Here is a 20,647-nt window from a genome sequence, read left to right as displayed (position 1 = left end):
AAACAGCTTTTACCTTAAAGCAAGCTCAAAAACAGCCATGCATTGACAAAAATAAGAAAAACAATAATAAAAAACACAGTGACTCTCTGAGTCTCTGAACGCATGATAGCAGAAAATTATTCCTCCCTTAAAAAAAACAAAACCAAACAACAAAAACCAGTCTTCTACTTCCCGCTTGTATCGACACCCTTCTTCCAGTTGTAGCCTACTTGGTGTTAAGTAAAGGTGAGGCTGTTGGGTGTAAGAATGAGAGAGGGGATTAAAACAGCAACAGCTTACAGTCCGACTGCTTCTGTGAATGTAAGGAGGGTTAAGAGATTAGAGGACACAGCTAGGTGCCAACAATTGAGCAAAACACATCCTTTATTACAAGAGAATGTACACAACTCTACAGTTTGTTCTCTGGAACTCAAAAAACTGTTTTTGAACTGGGAGAACGAAAATTGGATAATCAAGAATAGTCTCCTGTAAGTGAGTTGTGCTTCTAAAGGTATGGCCCCCAGCCCAAATACATCTGACAGAGCAGTTTGTCATCCGTGGCTTCCTGAATGAGGTAATGGACATGTCCCTCTATTGACAGAGGCAGACCCAGCACTTTATTCCTGCTCTTTATCACTCCCTGCAGACGCTGCTCGATGTCGCACACGTGGGTTTTAGCCTGGAAGTGAGGGACAATATAACATGTGTGAGTATTAGATGCAGATGCTGCTGTGTGCATGCAAACATAATTAAACTTTAAAGAGATGCACACACCTTTTCATTAACAATCTCTCCTGTCTCGTTGGCCGGAGCCTTTGACAGTCCTTTGCCTTGTTTGCTCCACTCCACCAGCGGGTCATGGAGGAAGGTCTTCAGCACACTTGGGGGGAAAAAATTCAAAAGAGAAATGTTGACTTTTTTGGTAAAATAAGTTGCTAATCATAATGTATTTATGTGTGTACCTCATGAGTGGCTCTCGCTGGTCTCTCATTAGTCTTATTGTGACCTCGCATGCCTGCCGAAAGAGGCCCTCAGTACCCATGGGCCCCATAGCATGGACCATGTTTTGGGTCAGACGGAATGGAACCACCTCAGGCACGTCAAATGTCTCCCCCTAGTGAAGACCAAGAGAAGGAACATGAGAAAAATGCATGGTAGGGGTACCACACAAGACTGTTTGAAGCAAAGACAAACCTTGTTGAAAAGGCAGTTGAAGTCGACATGAACACATTCTCCTGTGAAGGAGTCAAACAGGATGTTTTCTCCGTGGCGATCTCCCAGACCCAGGATGTAGCCCACCATGGACATGACAGCAGTGGAGCGGCAGTATGCAGAGCGACTGCTGTACCTACAAACGCACACAGAAGTTTTATTGCAGATTTGTTAAACAGCGTCATTGCAGAGGAGTTAAAGGGAAGGTTGTACCATGATGTGGGGTCAGGGAAGGTCTGGAGGAACCACTCATGGAAGACAGGGGGGTGTCGAGCACACAGCACCTCCTTGTGGATCCTCAGTTTCTCCTCAAAGGGAGCTGTCTTTGGTAGAATAAGCTTCCTGAGCTCTTTACCTGAGAGGTAGACACCTTAAAAACACAAGAGATTTTTTTAATTTTTGTTTTAAATCTCAAGTATTTACCTATATTTACAGGCTTCAGAGTACCTCTATCTTTGTACAGCTTGGTGAGAATGTGTCGCAATCCAGCAGTGTTGTTGACCCACTCGATGATACCGCACTCCTCATTTAAAGGAATTACAGCATACGTTCGGATGTGTAGTTCCCTTCGCCTCGATTCAGCATCCTTTCGTAGGCACTACACACACACACAGAAAGCATGAACACATAATATAAATGCTACTTTAGTGTATTTTGTAATTTGAGTATAATGTCACACACACCTTGTTGATAAGGCAGTTAAACTCCATTAGTCTGCAATCCTTCCTCAGGTCATCTTTGGGTTTGCACATCATGGTGTAGCTTCGTCCATCCGAACCTTTCAGACTTATCTTTTTAGGCTTCTGTAAAGAGGCTAAGATCTCCACCTATATACACACACAGACTATGTTTACAAGGAAGCTGTCGTTTCAAAACCATTTTTTTTTTACATTTTGTTTGTCTTACACTGTCTTCAAAGCCATCCAGGTACGCCCAGTGTCCTGGGAAGGCGTCGTGTTTAGTGTTTGCCCCGCCTGTCGAGGGCAGTGTTGGGATAAGGACTGACTGCAGAGGAATCAGGATCTGGCTGAAAGTCGGTTCCTCCACCAGACGCTTTAGCTGCTTGAAGTGAACGCCAATACTGAGCGTGGTGCTGTTACCATCCACCTGAAAGACACATTCAGAAATTACTACTTTGACTCACTTTCATTCAATTTATTCTTTAAAAAAAGAACATTAATAAAGGAAAAGGAAAAGCACCCCAGTCACTATTAATTACATACAGCAAACAGTGATTGTTGTGTGTGTGTGTGTTTGTGTGTATGTGTGTACCGGCTTGTTGCACAGCTCCAGCAGCTTGTCAGTCAATCTGGTGGCATCTCCAATGAATTTCTCCAGAGACTGTTTAAGACTGATAGCTGTTTTAAGGATCTGATTGCAGCGGTTCATACGCATGGGGTAGGAAGACTGAAGAAAATGAAACAAAACAATGGTTTTTAAATACTGAAATATCCGGCTTTTAAAAAACTTAAGGAAACAGACATGTTGAATAATTGACTTCAGGAAAGCAAGGAAGCACAAGGATTAAGTATTTACAGTAACCTGCCTTTGTAGGTGCGTAAGTATGACATTAAAGCACACACACACTGACCTTTGACACAGCAGTCATGAGCCACATAGCCTGCTGAGGGTATGCGAGTAACACTTTGGCTACGATGGTCTTGAGGACAGTGAATACTTCGTCACTGGAGTGACACACTCTGGAGATGAGCTGGGAAAAGGCGGTGAGGAACTGGTACGGTGCCAAGTTGTCACAATGTTCACTCACAACACTGTTGATTTTGCTCAGCTCCAGTCGCATCTGTCTGTCTGCTCGTCCGGCTGTGGTGGAGGGATATGTTAGGAAATTTAACAAGCAATGAAAAATCAAACATTAAACACACTTTATGTGCACATGCAATCACCCACCTTTCTCACATTCACACACTTTAGCTCCAAAATCCAACCAGAGAGACAGCATGCGAGGCATAGCCTGGTAGATGTACTGGTTTCCAAACTGTAGGGCTCTGGGGAGGAGTATGATTATGTATAGGATGGTTGAAATTAATGAGCCTAAAAAAATAAATACATAAAAAACAATAACTTACTTCCCAAAGTACAAGACAATGTATCTGATGAGGTTCCCCTGTTTCTCCATCTTGTTTTCAGTCACCATAGGCATCACTTTGTCGTAGTACTTGGCTAGGTAAAAGTTTCCATCCTCCCACTCCGGCAGAAGGTTGGTAACATCCTGAAAAACACAACATGTACTGATGTGCCCTTTGTAAGAGTTGCTGTAATATCCAAAGATCTGTTTTCATGGCTGATACCTTGTACACTTTCATGATAGCGTTGGACTCGAAGTTGGCAGTCTCCTCCATGAAGCGTCCCACCAGCAGCATGGCTTGGCCTTTAGTCTGGAGGCTACGAGGGTCCATTAGGGGCTCTTCATCAGGAAAACACTGGGCCACACCCTTCTGCAGGACAATCAGAGCCTGGTGTACATCGCCCTGGACGCAGGCCAACACAGAAGATCGGTTTAGTAAGAGGAAAAAGCACAAATACATTACACTTTATTTCTCAGTTTACATGTTGGTTTTCACCTTGGACCAAAGCCACTTGGCCTTTTCAGTGACTAGCTCAGCCAGGTGTGTGTTTTCTGCATTCAGAAGAGCATTGAAGGCTGTTTGGTGGTGTCCAGCCTTTCTGGCAACTCGTGCACTTTGTAGCCAGTACTCCCCTATTAGCTTCTGACACACAGGCCTGCAAAGGGAGAGGTACATGATCATGAGACAAACAAGTAGATGGATAATGTATGTGTGTGCCAACCAATGCTTCCATATCCTTACTGTGGTTCAAGGCTGAGCAGGGCCCGGCGGAGGGCTAGGATGGGTTCCTTGGCCCTGAAGGAATTCTGCGTCATCTCCAGCCGATCTGACCAATGAGGAGGCAGCTGGCTAAGGTTTGGGGCAGATCCTTCACTGTGTTTCTGCAGCTCAGTGAAAGTGTGCTCCAACTCACTGAGCATGTGGAGCCTAAACACACATACGTTTTTTTTTAGAAACAAGTTATTGCTATAAGATAAATTTGATTGATTCTAAAAGCACAGACCTGACAATGTACTCATATCCCCTTTGGTAGGTGCCACACTCATAACTGGCAGCAGACAGAGGTACAACCTGCTCCTTCCTCACCACCTTCAACTTTTCATAGAAAGTCTCAGAATCCTGCTTCTTAGCGGACAAGAGTAACTGACTGAACTGTATCCCCCAGGTACTGGACTGCTGGTCTGGAGACACAGAGCACTGATTTAGGCCATACAGAGTCACTACTGATTGAAGATGCTGCAACTTTAAAGGGACTGTTTTTTATTACCTGAACTCAAATAATCTTCCAGCAGGTCCCATTTTCCAAGCTTCCAGGCTGCTTCCACTCTGTAAGTGTTAAGCTCCGACTTCCACTGGGGCCTAAAAGTGCATAATGTTTAATTAAACTAAATAATTCATGACAGTAAGTTATCTGTGTGTTTACATGTATGTGTCTCACTTGTTAGCCAGTACTCCATTAACCTGTGTGATGACTGTGGACAGCTGCCCCAGCCCGAGCATAGACGTCATCACTCCATGATAGTGACCAATCTGTGCGGGATGATCAATAGGATCAAATCAGAAGAACTGTAACAAACCAGAGCTGACAGCAAGCACTAATTGTGTGTGTGTTTGTGTGTGTGTGTGCACCTGGTCTGACTCCAGCTGTATGGCACGATCGTAGCAGGCGGTCGCATCTCGGAGGAGGCCGATGCTTTCATGCTCCAGTATCTGTTCCCGTAGCGACGGCTCCTCTCTCCTCAGTGCATTGACCCCCGATACCCCATCAGGTTCATGCATGGCTGCATACAGTGTCTGCAACAGACAATCATCCCTCTTCAAAAGCTCAAAACTTGATTCAGTGATTTTTTAACAATTAATAAGCAACTAGTCTTGTTGTCTGACCTGCAGGAAAGTGAGGTGGTCCTGGATGTTCTCTTTGTTTTCTAGTATATAAGCTTCAAAGTGCATCAAGGCACGAGTGTACGCTTTGGATCGAAGAGAGGCTTTTGCCAGAACATCCTGTGGAATACCCTTTAGGAAAGCCACCACACGCTGATAATCTCCACTCTCTGCAATGAAACATTTAGTTTTGATCTCACACATTAAAAATACATAATGGGAATGCAGTCATATACAGTAGACTGACGATAAATGCAGATTGTTTACGTTAAAATGAATCATGTTACCATTCAGTTTAGGTTTGGAGTACAGTATATGGCGGCTCCACTGTGTGAGGTGTGACAAGATGCTAAACACAGTCTGAGTGCTGAGCTGTGATCGGCTGGAGGCCGTCTCCTGGACACGCCCCTGTCCTCGTTCATCACCTTCTGTCAGCACAGCCAGAATCTCTTTTGTTACCTTCAAAAAAAAACAAAGCAGCCAAACAAACATGAAAACAAATTTAAAACACGTATTCATATGCTGCATGTGGGAGTCACACAGACAACATTCTCACCTCCTGTTGCTCCGCAGGTGTGCAACCCAGCAGCATGTAGAGCAAGATATGAGGCAGTAGGTAGATTGTGACCTTGTAGTCATGTTTGATGATGAAACTGCAGCACGTGAACACCTTGCTTGCCAGCTCATGTCTCACCTGGAACACAAAGAAACTACCCTTAAAAACAAAAAACAAATGCATGCTGCTTTTGCAGCTAAACTCAAAGATCTGTTAACCTTGCTGATGAGGTATCCAGCCCAGGTGGCTGACCAATCAGAGAACCTGCTGCCTTTGTTGCTAAGGTACACTGGTTTCTTCAGCTTGGACCAGTTCACCTCTTTTTGGCTGCTTTTATATCTGCATTTGAGGAAAAGAGTGAATAAAAGAGGAGAACCAGCAAAATGAATCAATAATTCAGAGAGCAAAATGCACCACTGAGCGCTAGAGGAGGTCAATCCTCCCTATGAGATCAGACAGTCTGATCTAACCCTTATTAATTATATCCATATTGGATGTTATAATGCTGTCATATTTTATTTACTCCCTTGTTATATATTCCTAACCTTATTTCTGATCATGCAAGTCGCACCTGGAATGTAAGCAATTTCCCCGTGGGATTAATGAAGTATTTCTGATTCTGAGATGTGTATGTAGCTGTACTTGTACCTGCTGTTGAGGTGTGGCTCCAGTATTTCTTGAATCTGTTCTGGGAATCTCCTCCACAAACGTCGGCCTGGTGAGTCAGTTCGGCCTTCGTGACACTCAAATATGGACAGCAGTTCCTACAGTGTACACACACAGATTAAAGCTGCTCATGTGTACAAGTGTTTAGTAGGTGTATGCTTGTCTATACCTGAATTGCATAAGCAGCGGAGTCCTGGGCTCTCACATCATCAGCGTAAGCCAAAAATGTTCTGGTCAATTCAGTCAGCAAATCGAAGGCAAAGTTAGGATCATCCACCCCGCTCTGTCACCAAGAAAAAGAAACACTTACTTTGAGTAAAATGAGGTCTGTTTACACAGCTTCATAATGTATAATGTATATTTTTGCTGCTACTTACCACAAAAGTGTTGCGGTTGCCATGAGTGTGGGTGTGCGACAGGTCCAGACGTCCAGGATCCACAGCGCCCAGCTCCCCGAGACACTCCCCACACAGGAGCCTAGCTTCTGGGGACGAGTCCTGGCAGCCCTTCAGCAGCACCGACACCAAGTTGGAGATGACTGGCTCCACTGCTTCACTTGCACAAACCTGCTGCAGCAGCCACTCCTGCAGTCCCCAGAAAAATTATATCATAAAAACAGAGAACTGCAAAGCACTGTGATCTGTTGCGATATGGAGTCATTTACCCATTTCTTTATGTTTTGAGTGTTTGTGTACCTGGTTGCTGTGCATCATGTCCCTCAAGCTGGTCAGAGCATGGATTCTTACATCAACGTTCTCATGTTGAACGGCTCTCATAGAGAGCTGCAGTGCAGCAGCCAAATCACTGCTGCTGGCTGTCAACTAGATGGGAAAAAAAATCCATAATTTCATCTTCAATACCAATAACAATCTCAGAATCATCATCGCAACCTTCAAACAGACCGTTTTGTAATTTTGCAGGACTGTGTGAATGTCTTTCAGTTCAGGATGGTCTGGGAGAAAGTAAATCTCATGGAGGTAGTCGTTCACTTCGTCCCTGTAAGTGAAGCATCCATAATAACTACAGTATCTATAATAAGCACAGTGCCATAACTTCTTTTTGCCATTTAACTTTTTATGAGTAAATTGATCTCTCTGTGCATTACCCGTTGTCCAGGATGAGGAAGCGGATGATAGCAGCAGTTTCTCTGGGCTGCAGTGGGATCAAGGGGAGCAGGGCAACAATAACATGACTCAGCAGAGGGCCCAGGTGTATTTGCTCCACACTCCTCACAAAACACTCCCAAGTCCTGAAGCAAACACATTATTTGTTACAGAAACAATAACTTTATGAGAATGTGTGTAAGGGTGCAGACACTGACTGGCAGCAGAGCAGGGGAAAGTCTTCTCTGTAACGGAGGCCGGTACGGAGTGTGGTCATCATCTTCACTCTGACAGAGCTGATGTGTTTGGAGCCCATCAGTCGCATTAGAGCCATCACACTTGTCAGCACCTTTGCAAAAAAAACGGCAGACCTTCTTAGTAGTGCATTGATTCTAACTGATTGTATAATCAGCACACAGTCTCTACTCACCAACTTCTTGCGGTCCTTCTCTCCCGCACTAGAGCTGAGCAGCTGCATGTTAAAGAATGCGAGAATCCCCAGCAGCTTTGGCTGTAAGTAATCAGCCTAGCACATAATCATGACAAAAAAGGCAGCAAAGAAAATGCAGTATGAGTAACTGTTTAAAAAAGAGCATGGCAGATGCTTTTTTAAAGATTACAACTACTTAAATCAACTAGCAAAAACCCCAAAAATGAAGACAATAATATGAAATACAGTCCGACACGTACCATGAGTTCTGGTGTGGTGATGTCTCGGGGACCCCGGTATGGATCATCATTGGAGGCAAAGGAGGCCAGGATTGCCAAGCCATTAAATACCTGCAAAGTAAGCTCAGGTCATTACATACCATTTATGCAGGTAAAAGGGACAGTGTGTATTTGTGTGTTTGTCAACCTGCTGGTAATGCTCTCCAAGCCGCAGCAGAAGTTCGTTGTGAAGACCCTGGAAGTCTTGTCGTAGCAGAGAGCCCAGTTCAATCTCTGTCTCACTCTGAAACAACATGAGGGAGTATTCAAAATCAACATGAGTGCTCATTTCTCCACTTCAGCTCAAACCACGAGTCACATCATTAATACCTGTAGGTAGTGGAAGGCTCTCTCCAGGTCCTCCTTGGTGCATGAACACACCAGATGGCTGAATATGTATTTGAAATTGTTGATAAGAATCTCTCTTCTGTTTGCCTTCAATTCATTTGCCAGTGTACGGATGAGGGCAGAGCCTGTAGAGCTGGCCTTGGCTGCCAGGTAGGGCAGCAGCACCTGAAGGGTCCGCTGTATTGAAAAAAACACATAAAACAGCCTCAGTTTAGGGTCACATCTAACAATACAGTTCATGTTATCAGCACAGAAGTGAAATGTACATACAGTGAGGAAGCGGTGGAGGTCTGGGAAGTCAAAAGCATGTGCGATTTGAGCCAGGATGTCCAGAGCTAGCTCCCTCTGATTGGCTGATTCACTGCTCTGATCAGGTGTGCTCCGCAGGGCAGAGGCATGGCGTGAATGTAGTGACTCCACCAGGAACTAAAAAGGCAAATGAAGCATTGGACATCCTCTACAAAAATACACAGAATTTTATACAGCTACAAAGAAATGTCTACTGTACATTACACTCAGTACAGTGAAAAGGTTTAATGCTCTGAGAAATGAGTGTGGTAAAGACATTAAAAGTAGCCATCCAGCACTGTTTTATTGTGGTGTTGTTATCTTTCACTCAGTGTCATTTATAGTAAGTGTAACTGCAGCATGAAATATTCTACCTGGCAAATGGGGTTCTTGTACTGACTGAAGAGGGTCTGCAGCTTGAGGCCTTTGGCAGTGGCCAGAGCTCTGATCTGAGTGTAAGCAGCTACAGATACAGAGGATGACTTGGACAGCAGACAGTGGAGGAGACGGAGGAGAGAGAATGACACCAAACTACCCTGAGATGCTCTGACAGAGGAGAAAACAGGAGCAAACAATTCAAAGAGGTCACATGTAAAAGACTCTTTTAAATATTGTGTATAGGTTGTGACAATTTATGTAAATACAAGGCAAGGGACATGTAATACCTCCCAACTTCTCCAGTAGTGAGGATGAGTGTGTTACGCAGATCATCATCTCTCTTCAGCTTAGCGTTGTTAAATGCCTCCTTAAGATGTGCAACCAGCAGCTGAGGTGGCATCAGAAGCACACATGTAAGTTGATTTGCAAATGCAAGTCCTAACAACAGAAATCTGAACCTCATTTTTTTTACCTCATTCAGACAGCTCTGTTCAGAAATCCGGGTTGTCTCTGTTAGCAGAAAACGGACGGATTCGCTGAAGCATATTCTGACCACAGGATCTGAATCCTCCATTAGACCAAGCAAATTACATAGAACTGCCTGTGAGTCGCTGTCTCCACCAACCAGATTCACATGCTGGCAGAGGTGAGGCAGCGCTTCAAGGAAAGCTGGAACAGTGAAATATATAAGCAATTAAGAGGAGTGTTGCTTTACTGCTTTTTGTATGTTGTAAAAGTTAATTGTAGAAGTACCTTTTTTAACACTGCTTGGAGCTTGTGGCCTGAGTAGTGGAAGAAATGGTTTAACAACAGATGCTTTGAGGGTTGGCTCTGCTTTCTTAGCATGCTTTGTTGCAAGGCCACAACGCAAGCAGAGGAGTTTAGGAAAAGTGGTGGACTCTGTGTAGACCTCACTAAGCTTGGAAAGCTCCGACTGGATGCAGCTGAGCTGACCAATAATCCTAGCAAGCTCCGTCTTCACCTGCTCTGAACTGTCCTCTAGCCTGGAACTACATCAAACACATCATGATATAAGTGAGCAACAGGTATTAATCAGTTATGAGTATGTGGAAGGTATCTTGGTGTCTACATACAGCAGAGTAGTGCTGATGAGATTGTGGTGTGTGTTTCCCAGGTGGTGAAGAAGAAGAGGGAAGGCCCTGACTGCTGCTGCTCTCACCACCTCATCCACGCTCTGCAGTGCCTTGGATAAAACACACACACGCCATTTTTCACACACACCATGACGCAGAAAGGCCAGCAGCAGCACGCACTCTGCCTGGACATCAGGTGCTACAAAAACAGAAACAATTTTTACAATTATATCATAGCCTGAAAAATTATGTATTTATTATTTTTACAAGATTACTCACAATAAGAGAAGTTGAGTCTCTGAGCCAAAGCAGGCAGCCAGGAGGGAAATCCTGAACTCCTAAATGCTGGAACAGACTTACTCTCACACACCCAGGGCAGTGACAGCAGTGCACACACACGCCGCTGAAGCCCGTCCTCACTCTGGCTGCTCACTACACATACAAATGCATACAAAAAAATGGGAAGTTCAGTAATCTGTAGCCAAAAAGGGTGTGGTTTACTTTCTAGAAACTTAAAATAAGATATTTTTGTATGTGCCCTTACTGGTCAGGTACACTATAGAGTCAAGCACCCCGACAGTGGTCTGGACAGCAGACTGAAAGTAGTTCCGGTTTGAGACAGGTTGAGAGTTGCCTTCTAAGACTGATTGACAGCTCTTTAGGACTCTGCCCAGAGTCTCGACGGGCACCCAGAGGACAGGAAACACATTGCTGGAAGTGAAAAAAAGCAAAACTGCATAAGAAGGTGGCTGTAATATCTGTGAAAGACATTTGGCAAAATCGGAGCACGTTCTGTACTGTGTTGGGAGACAGAAAAAAACAGGGATAGATGGTGGATAGAAGGGAAGGAGCTACAGCCAGTTTGTTCATCTATTACCTGATGGGAGATGTGCAGAGGGCCGCCAAGTGCAGGATGAGAGCCACACCCTGCAAAGCTGACAGAGTCTGTGGGGTCCCAGGTTCAACTGTGTCTGAGTTCAAAAGTGCCAGCAGCTCCTCCAGCCGACTGTTCAACACAGTCCAAACCTCACTGCAAACTCGCATGTCCATCTCACTGAAGACAAAGAGACACATTGTCATTAAAGCTGCTGCATTGATTTCTGTACAGAAGCAAATGAACTCACGCTGATGGTGTTCTTGTTGTTTTATTGGCAGCTTTGCAGGCTTTCTTGGTAGCGATCTCTCGATCTCCTGACTCCTGTATCACCCTAGCTGTCTCAGCTCTCAGGGCGGCTTGGAGAAACCCCTCTGCACACTAAAAAAACAAGCATATTTTTAAAATAAGATAAGTAAAGTAAAAAGATGGCACAAACATTTTAAGGGGAAAGGGAAAGAAAGAACTTCAAACAGCTCGTACTTCAGCTTGATTTTCTGTCCCAACAGTGCACACCAGTGTCCTGCAGACCTCTGTGACCCGATGCCTCCTTAGCAATGCAGCATTCTCGTAAACTGGGGCAACAGATAGCGAGAAGCTAAACAACAGGCAGAGTGATTCGGTAACTTCTGGCCCTAACTTGACACCTGCTCCTCCAAGCGTGCAAATGCACTCAAACATCCGAGTGAGATAGATGGGCTCAAAGTGTGAAGAAGCAATGTAACATGACTGAAACACACAGCGAGTCAGGTTCAGAAGCTCTCCTTCGAAGGGTTGTTTCTCATTTGAGTTCGATGTGGAAGTGTAGGAATGCGTTTCCAGCAAATGAAAATAAGCATTAAAAAACTCATGACACTGCATCTCAGGAAAACCTCTCAGTTCCACCAGTTTCCTCAGCATCACCATAGAGATTTTCCTCAGCTTTGTGCTGCCATTGGCCAGGAAGGAACACGCTGCTTCCCAGGCTATAGTCAAATCATGACAGGAGACAACTCCTCTCAGGGAGTCGGTTATGATACCAAGTGTCACTGCAGTCAACGACTCCAAGGCAGCAGGTGAGGACAGTTCAAGAGGAGAGGGTGTGAGGTAGGAAGAGGCACGTGCAGGGGAGAAACTGAAGCCCTCAAGTGTTACAGGCCAGCGGCTTTGTGTGTGAATGTCCAAACTATGTCCTGGACCAGCCAAGGTGGAGATGTGTATATACAAGATGCTGCTGAGGCCTTGAGCCAGAAATATAAGTTCCTGAGTGAGGCGACTGAAGATAAATGGCGCCCTGACTCGAAGAGTGTGAAGCAAAGAGCACAGCACGGCAGAGACCCGTCCATGAAGGGTGTCACAGCCCGGAGCTGCTGCCACACGAAGCAAACGCACCGACACCCACTTACTGAAATCTGAAAGCAAGAAAAATAAATAAAGATAAATGTTCACATTTTATTTTAGTAGGGATTAGTCTATTTTTAGGAGGCTTTTCCTACCAGTGCTGTTCTGTGTGGCATCTGGAAACTCGGCAGGCTGGCAGACAGGGTTGGCAAATATCAAGGATGAAGATTTGACAATATGCTGCACAAAGTCCAGCAGCATTACACAAGCTGGCTCTGACCCGGACTTCTTATTTAGCCCCAGAGCAACTGAAACAATAGAAGATAGACAAGTTCAGCAAAACATAAAGAACCAACCAAGCTAAAATATTACAAAACAATAAAAAGCTTTATTGTTTTGCCAATGATATCTTTTGTTCTCTTCTACTGTCGGGTGTTTGTGTTACTGTGACCACCTCCTGTATGTATGCCCTGACTTACCGACATCCACATCTGTCAGTATCCTGTCAATGAACTGGCAGAGAATCTGTCGAGGTTTCTGCACCGCCAGGTCGTACTCAGCAGCGCTGGCACTGCAAACACCAACACGGTGCTACTACGTTAAGCACGAAGACGTGACACAATAAAGTTTCTATTCATCCTCATGAAAAAAATACACAAACAGAGCTCAAACCACATGTGTTAGCTTTGAGCTACTTTTAGCCGAGTAACTCACCTAGCAAGCTCCTGAAGAGCCGGTATCATAGCAGACATCTCCAGACCTTCCATTTTTACACTAATGTACTGTGTCTGTATTTAAACAACGTTTATTAAGGCATTAAACTAAGAATGTGTGGCAAGTTTAATTAGAACGCGTCTTCGTTTCCTGTCCATCCTGTCAAGTCTTTCCAAAACTTTCGCTCCAAAATGACGTTTTCTGTTTTGGTACGGCATCCACCGAGGGCCGAAAACCAAACTCAAATGACAAACTGTGCCCCCTGGCGGAGACATACCAAAAATCTATAGCAAACGTGGAGTTAAAACTGCTTATTCTGTACAAATCTTACATCAATTGTCCTGCCTGTAATGCGTTTTATTTTTAAAAAGTCTGCATTTCTGTTATTTTGCCTAATTTCCTAGAGACTTTAGCATATATTGCAGAGTGATGCATTTTGAATGTGCAGCTATTTGAATTGCTTATACTAAAGATTTGCTGTTTTATAAAGATAGTAAATTTATATAGGTTAAAGTTAGATAGCCTGTCTGTTTTTAAAGATATTTTTATGCACCTGCAAATTAACATATGAAAAAATCTGTGATTAAAGACAACACACATATTCACGGTTTAGTGGTACTTTAATAGATTTTCTTCAGTAATTAAATAGCAATGCACAACATTTACAGACATAAAGGTTGAAACAACAGTTGTGTATATGATTCGGCATTTCCTTCTGCTGTTTTTGAAGTAAATAAAATAGTAATTTTGTATTTATATAATAAAGCAAATAGATCATTTGTAGTTTGCTGAGAAAAATCATAGATGACAAATGCAGTTGTGTTGTTGATACTGTATGTGAAGGCTGAACCTTGTTTTGTCTGGTGATCACAACAAGGTCAAAAAAATTACAACAATGGGAAAAAAAGATGACAGTTGGTTCACATTTGGTTCAGCGGTTGGCCTTTCTCAATCCATGCCCCATGAGGCAGGCAAACACTGTCAGCACCATCTTGGGATTCACCTCCACCAGATCATCAGGCAGAGCGTAGACACGAGCTCCGATCTTTCGAGCTAATGAGACTGCGTACCTAGGAGAGGAACAGGAAGCGAAATAAGTCATAAGACAATGACAAATGCACGAAGGCTGTGGAACAAGCAGTTGTCCTTTACTTGGCATTGTTGAGTTTATCGTCTTTCTTCAGCCCTCCTTTCTCTTCTCTCTTCACCATGTCCCACTTGACTGTGCCGGGGGCGATGACGTCAATCAAGTCAATCACCGGCAGACTGGTGCTGATCAATTTGTCCTACAGAGAACATGGCCGCAAGCTCAAGCTCACCTCCAGTTTATGCACATGTGTCCAATTTTTTGAATACACACAAACACACCTTAAAGCTGCTGATCTGTGTGGTCTTGCGTTGCTGGCTCAGCGTGGTGTTGACCCAGTTCAGAATGATCTGATCTCCAACCTTCTCTCCATCACCCAGATCTGACAAAACCCGAACAGTGTATCTGAAAAACAACAAACAGATAACTGAAACTGAAAAACATTACATACAATGACACACAGCTCTGCATGTACCTCCTCATCAGCTGCCAGACCAGCGCCAGGGTGTGCATGGGACTCCCCTCATTTAAGTTTTCTCCTCCAATTCCAACCAGAGAGAAGTGAGCCACGTTCCTGCCCAGCTCTACAGCATAGTTACAATTCTCCAGCTGTGACATCAGAAGAAAAACTGTGTAACATTCCATTTGTTTTCCAATAAATGCATTGTATTATTGATGATTGCACCTTCTTCATGTTGGCCCCCAGGGCACTGTAAGGAGGCATATTGACTTTCTTCCAGTTCACAGGCACGCTGACCTTTTCATAAAGCTGCAGAATAATCAGGCCATCACACAGGTCACTGCAAAAGGTATGGATTAAATTAACAGAAAACTCACACCTTAGAAGAAGCGGTTTCCCCTGAGAGATTAATAATGCATTATTGATGACATACTGGTAAAGATGGTTGACACGTGGAGAGACACCCAGGGAGTTCATCCAGTTGCGGAAAGTCTTCTCCTCTTTGGTCTCCGCTGTAAAAACACAAACAGATCACAAACAAGAAAACATTTTGTATGGCTGCGCAATGCAGCAGCACAATTTATGTAGCTTTTTTATCTATTAGTTCTGATCTGTGTGTGTGTGTCATAGTGCCAGGTGTGTCTCACCCTCTATGAGTGCTGTGTCAACGCCATTCATATGAGCCCTCTGCAGACCAGGGTGCATGTTGAACAGATTGGCGACGAAGGCCATGTTCAGTTTGCTGTTCCCAGATACCACGTCCTTAGGAGACACAAACTGCCTGCAGTCCAGTTTGGCTGCCTGCTGCAGCATCAGCTCAGCCCGTCGTTCCAAATCTCTCTCCTTTATACACACACACACACAGGCATGAATAACACGACATGGTCCGTGTATCATGCCCACATTACTTTAAACAAACTAAGAGACTCACACCGAGGCCGCACATGTCGATTTTGACATCCATATCATACTCCTCCTTGTTTTCATAAGAAGAGAGCTGGTCCAACAGGTAGAAGTAGGCCCTCGAGTCCTTCAGCACAGAATAAGCCAGGGTTACATCCATGCAGTGGTGGAGAACATACTAATAACTATGTGTCTGTGTGTTCTGCATGGCACCTTGATGTCCTCACTGAAGTTGCTGATTGTTTCCGTTCCTGCGTTGGTTAGATGATAGTTGACCCAGCGGAGCAGGAGCTCTTCAGGGGACAGAGACATTAGATGGTCCAGATGTTCTCCCTCTGCTAGTAAGGCAATCAAACCTGGAAACACCCAGAGCTGCAGTTAGTTCACAATTAAAACAACAGAGGAGGCCAATTATATAATCATCTTTTTTTGTTGTAGTCTTTTTATTAAATTGTTAAACACTCCGTGTTGCACATTTTCAAAAAGAACTATGATAAAGTTTGATTATAAGCTGCATGTTCTAGAAAATTAAGTTTCTGCTGCAGCAGATAAATGTCTTTTTATTTGATGAATAAATCAGGTTAAGAACAGCTCATGTATTTAAAGTTCAGAACTTTTTGTTACTGTAGTAAGCCCGTTCTTCATTCCAAATACCAGTGCCAATGTGAAGTTAATGTGTGTGTGTGTGTGTGTGCTGACCTTCGTTCCTGCTGATTTCTATATCAGCAAAGAGTCCAACCTTGATAATCTGCCAGTACAGTCCCAGGACCAGATGGGGTTTCCCAGCCATCAGATCATGGGCGTCCATGCTCACCACTGTGCAGCCGATCGCTGAAGCCGAGTTCAGGGCCAAGACCAGGTTTTCCTATGAACATCACACATTTTTTGACATCAATGGGTTTGATTAAACTTTGATAGCTCAACAAAAATAATTGTTGTGGCCTGAGTCTTTTGGGGTTTTAAACTCAGGGAGACGTACTGTCATTTTGAAGGTAGTGAGCTTCTTTGTGTTGATGACTCTTTCATCGATTGTGTCAGGCTGGGACCGGTTGATCATTTTGCTGAAGGGGAACAAAGTAGGTGAAAAAAATGATGTGAAAGGATAAGCAGGTCAGTGAGATAATGACTGGATCTAAATTCAGAGGCTCCAGCTACAATAAAACTACAATAAAAGTATCATAAAAGAGGATCATACGAGTCCCACATTAACCTTTGTTGCCATATAAAAGACTAAAACAAGAATTTAGTGGAAATAAAAAGAAAGAGATGTTTCGTTGTTCATAAGTTACATTTGCCTGGATCTGAAGTTATACACATATCAGTGTGCCTGCTTAATACCATAAAAGGATGCCATCGCGGACAGACTTAAAGAGGCTGTCATCGTCAGGGTTCATAGGCAGCAGATGTTGACAGTCTGGATCTTTTGCCAAAGTCTTGTTGATCCAGTTAACAAAGGCCACTTTCTCCTCATCTAAACACACACACACACACACAAATGAAACAATTAGGCATTCAGCTGTAACAATTTCAGTAGGAAGTAGAAAACTGTGCCCATCCATTCAATTTATTTAGATATTCTTGGTGTCTGTGAGTCCAGTGTTAATTGCTCCCATTCAGGAATGTGGATTTGAACATTTGCCAAATTTACTCTCAGTCCGACCTGAGGAAGCAGCTCAGGGCTCATCTTTTGTGATGAGGTAATTGGCGCTGAGGCCTAAATGTGGAGGCTAACAGAGCTATTAACAGAAAATGAAGTGTAGTGTAGTGTACCAGAGTAGGAGTGCTGTGTTCCTTCACTGGAGGTTCGTGACGTCCCTCCGAACGAGCGGATCCCATCCCTCCTCGAGATGGTTTTCCTGAAGGTCTCACTGTACTGCTTACTCTTCAGCTCTTGATAGATCTGAGCAAAACACACTGTGTTACTCAGCAGATATACATATTTACTTACTCACAACCTGGCCTCCAAACTTACAGAAACAAATTCCTCAAAGCTGATCTTCTCGTCCTTGTTTGTGTCTCCGGCGATGAAGGTTTCGATGATCTCTCGCACTTTGTATCCTGGTAGAGAGAAGCTTGCCTCTCTGAACAGCTCCTGGAGCTCAAAGTCACTCACGTAGCCGCTGTTATCGATATCTGGAGGCAGAAACACATATATATACTATACAGACAAGACAAGGAAGGTTAAGAAAACACTTGGTGATTATAGATGCTATATGATTTCTACATGATAAACACCAAAGTAGGCTGTTATCAGCAGGTGATTACTGCTGATCATTGTCATCGTCTTTTTACAATAATAGTCTTATAATTATTAACTGATAGAATCTGTCAGCGTTTCAGTATCACATCTGAAAGCACCTTACACACGATAGACTGGGCACCCTATGCAATAAAAATCACTTATATAAAAGTCATACTTTATGGCAGACAGTAAAACTCTTGTGGGATTAAAATTAGGTGTGTGTGTGTGTGTATGTGTGTGTGTGTGTGTGAGGGGGAAAACTGACCGATTTTGTTAAAGGCTTCTCTCAGATCATCCAGATCCTCACGGGAAATCTGAGTGACATAATTCTCCATAGTGGCCTCTGTTTTGTGAACCTGAAACACACACACACACACAGAGACACGAAGAGGAAATGGGTCTCATTTTGATCAAACAATCGGCCTCTGACAATTGTCGGATTTTTGGCAGGATAATTGAGACAATGCATCATCGACATCTCTTAAACCTGCACCACATTAAACAACATCGATGCTCCCATGTGGAGACAGGAAGTTCAGACATGAGTACCTGTGATTCCTGTCAGTCCTGTCCTGAGCAGTGAAGCCTTCCACTGCTTATCCCTTTCAGCCTGACTACAGGAGTCGAGTCTTCCAGGGCTCTGCTAGAGCTTCAGAAGAGAAGGCTGGATCTCAGGGAGGCTCGACGGCTGAGTATCTCTCACCTAGGAGGAGTCACACAGTGGACCTTTGGCCTGCGTGGACCTTAGGACAGGCGTAGTCTGACAGTTAAACATTTAACACCTGAGCTGTGTCATCATGTCTTACAGTTTGTCTGTTTGTCCCTTTCTGGTCTGTTTATTTGCAGCAAAGACATTTCTGATTTATAATGCAGGACAAAAAATAAATAAAACACTCAGGTGGTGGCAAAGAATTGAAGCAGTTCAAAGAAATATTAAGGCTGCATGTGCAAGAGCTGTGTGGTCAGATCACATTTTTGATAATAAGAACAAATACATGAGCCATTCTTGCCCTGAGTTTAACCTTCCAGGCAAAGGTAACCTCAGCACTAAACAGAACTGTGGAGTGTATGAAGAAACTAAGTAAGCCAGAGTACATTTAATCTGAATAAGAAATGCTGCGTGATGATTCTTCTACATTACTGTTAGCATCCTTCCTGCAAACTTCTTAAAGGGACAATGCTCACATTTCTATCAGGCATGTTTAAATCATGAGGCTGTTTGCCTGCCTCACCGCTGCACAATAATGCCCTGTAACCTGAGGCACAGAGCCAACTGCATCACTTATATTAAACTGCCGTGCACTTGACAACAACTCTGCAGCTTTTCTTCAGTCCTTATAGTATTTTTGTTTGACTCCTTTTTTCCCTAAATCTGCAACCTGTCAGGAAACATTGAGGTGACCTATTTCTACAGCCAGATTATTTACTCGCACCATGTACAGCAAAGTATTTGATAACAGCAAAACTGTAACATAAGGAAAGAGCAAAAGCTTACATTCATTCCCAGGCAGGCTTAGGGGCTTAACGTCCTGGTCAGGGCCAGTCCAGAGTAGAAAATCTGCTTTCTGATGACTATTTTGGAGCCCTTTCTTCCTTATTCTCCTTTTCAGCCCCTCCTTTTTCACGTTTTTCCTTTAACCCCTGTTGGTCATCATCTACAAAAAACTTCTAATAGTCAGCCACAAGTCTGCGAAATATTCCTTTACTGAGAGCATCTTTATACCTCTTCACTAAAAACAGTGACAGGGGACTCCATCTTTGCGTCTCCTCTTCGGGTATTTTCTTCCGCCAGACACCTGATCGGTTCGGTTTCACTCTGTGACTCATGAGGTGCTCTCCGGTTACTCCATCTCTCTTCCTGGCTGCCAGTCTCAGACAAGCGTTCCACCTTCAGCTGTTGATGTGCGAGCAGCAGTTCTGGTTGTGGACCCTGAGCTGGGATCAGCTGTTGGTGTAAAAAGTGTGACAACTTGCCAAAGACTTTCTCATAAAGCCTCATGCATTATTGACTGCATCTAAGAACGCATGGAAGGTGGATGGAAGCCCATACAAACACACAGCACGCGCATAAAAGCACACATACACACTTTCTGCTGCTTGTTAATACAGGCTGCAGAGCTTCTCTATTTTTAAATAAGTAATGATAGATTCTTCCTCATATTATTGTCTAATAGTACATGCAGCACTTATTATTAAACATTCACATCAAGTATAAACCATTCAAAGAGCCATTTTAGTACAACAATTGAGTTTCTGTTACCTCAGCTGCAGCTGAACAAGGAAACATTGCCTGCAGAAATCACACATTTCTGATTTCTGAGCCTTCAGCATCCTCGCACAAAAATAGGCCTGCTGACTCTAAAGAATATCACAAGTTCTGCATTAAAAAAGACAAAAAAATGTGTGCTGTAGTTGAGTGTGTTGCCTTTTACTTCAGCTGTAATGTTGACACTTTGCCACTCTGAGGCAGCATTGACTCAATCTGAACTCCAGCTGCTCAGATGATGGCTTAAAAAAGGGTGTCCCCCTTCTAAATCTTTTTAATTCAAAAGAATGACAAACAAAAACCTCAGACCTCTTTTAAATAAAAATCTATAACTATAGTGACTGTAGATCAGCAATGATGTCAACCCAGAATATTTAAACACTTACTTCACAATGTGTGTGCAAATTAGCTTTCATTTTAATTTTTTATCATAACATCTGACTGACGCTTACGCAGGGGGGCGTGTCAGCTGTCAGTGGTC

The 20,647-nt window shown here is 43.6% G+C and overlaps 2 protein-coding genes across 2 annotated transcripts; both read right to left on the bottom strand.

The window, feature by feature from the left end:
• Positions 1 to 468: 468 nt before the first annotated feature.
• On the bottom strand, positions 469 to 13,385 carry atr (ATR checkpoint kinase). Its single transcript, XM_028395978.1, has 48 exons — positions 13,209 to 13,385; positions 12,974 to 13,065; positions 12,650 to 12,802; positions 11,658 to 12,565; positions 11,425 to 11,555; positions 11,178 to 11,354; positions 10,845 to 11,011; positions 10,580 to 10,732; positions 10,301 to 10,499; positions 9,960 to 10,216; positions 9,679 to 9,875; positions 9,494 to 9,594; positions 9,203 to 9,374; positions 8,811 to 8,966; positions 8,523 to 8,717; positions 8,341 to 8,436; positions 8,175 to 8,264; positions 7,915 to 8,010; positions 7,703 to 7,833; positions 7,487 to 7,630; positions 7,284 to 7,377; positions 7,077 to 7,202; positions 6,759 to 6,965; positions 6,551 to 6,664; positions 6,364 to 6,479; positions 5,934 to 6,054; positions 5,716 to 5,853; positions 5,447 to 5,618; positions 5,163 to 5,329; positions 4,908 to 5,072; positions 4,717 to 4,808; positions 4,546 to 4,637; positions 4,282 to 4,459; positions 4,020 to 4,205; positions 3,774 to 3,933; positions 3,501 to 3,680; positions 3,279 to 3,421; positions 3,100 to 3,197; positions 2,783 to 3,012; positions 2,464 to 2,598; positions 2,098 to 2,298; positions 1,875 to 2,018; positions 1,639 to 1,789; positions 1,405 to 1,561; positions 1,174 to 1,327; positions 942 to 1,093; positions 754 to 859; positions 469 to 658 (listed from the first exon to the last, which is right to left on the bottom strand). The coding sequence occupies exons 1-48, from the start codon at positions 13,259 to 13,261 to the stop codon at positions 485 to 487; spliced, it is 7,821 nt and encodes a 2,606-aa protein (XP_028251779.1). The 5' UTR covers positions 13,262 to 13,385; the 3' UTR covers positions 469 to 484.
• A 424-nt stretch (positions 13,386 to 13,809) lies between these two features.
• Positions 13,810 to 18,591, bottom strand: pls1 (plastin 1 (I isoform)). Its single transcript, XM_028395422.1, has 16 exons — positions 18,450 to 18,591; positions 18,166 to 18,256; positions 17,631 to 17,791; positions 17,429 to 17,558; positions 16,997 to 17,129; positions 16,638 to 16,719; positions 16,358 to 16,523; positions 15,872 to 16,014; positions 15,687 to 15,785; positions 15,403 to 15,598; positions 15,189 to 15,267; positions 14,981 to 15,095; positions 14,771 to 14,904; positions 14,577 to 14,700; positions 14,361 to 14,494; positions 13,810 to 14,278 (listed from the first exon to the last, which is right to left on the bottom strand). Exons 2-16 carry the CDS (start codon positions 18,233 to 18,235, stop codon positions 14,140 to 14,142), a joined length of 1,905 nt encoding a protein of 634 aa, XP_028251223.1. The 5' UTR covers positions 18,236 to 18,256; positions 18,450 to 18,591; the 3' UTR covers positions 13,810 to 14,139.
• Positions 18,592 to 20,647: the final 2,056 nt, after the last annotated feature.

Source organism: Parambassis ranga, chromosome 22 (assembly GCF_900634625.1).
Source record: "Parambassis ranga chromosome 22, fParRan2.1, whole genome shotgun sequence".
Classification (NCBI taxonomy): domain Eukaryota; kingdom Metazoa; phylum Chordata; class Actinopteri; family Ambassidae; genus Parambassis; species Parambassis ranga.
The sequence above is the reverse complement of the archived record's forward strand: the minus strand, read 5'-3'. Positions and strand labels throughout refer to the sequence as shown.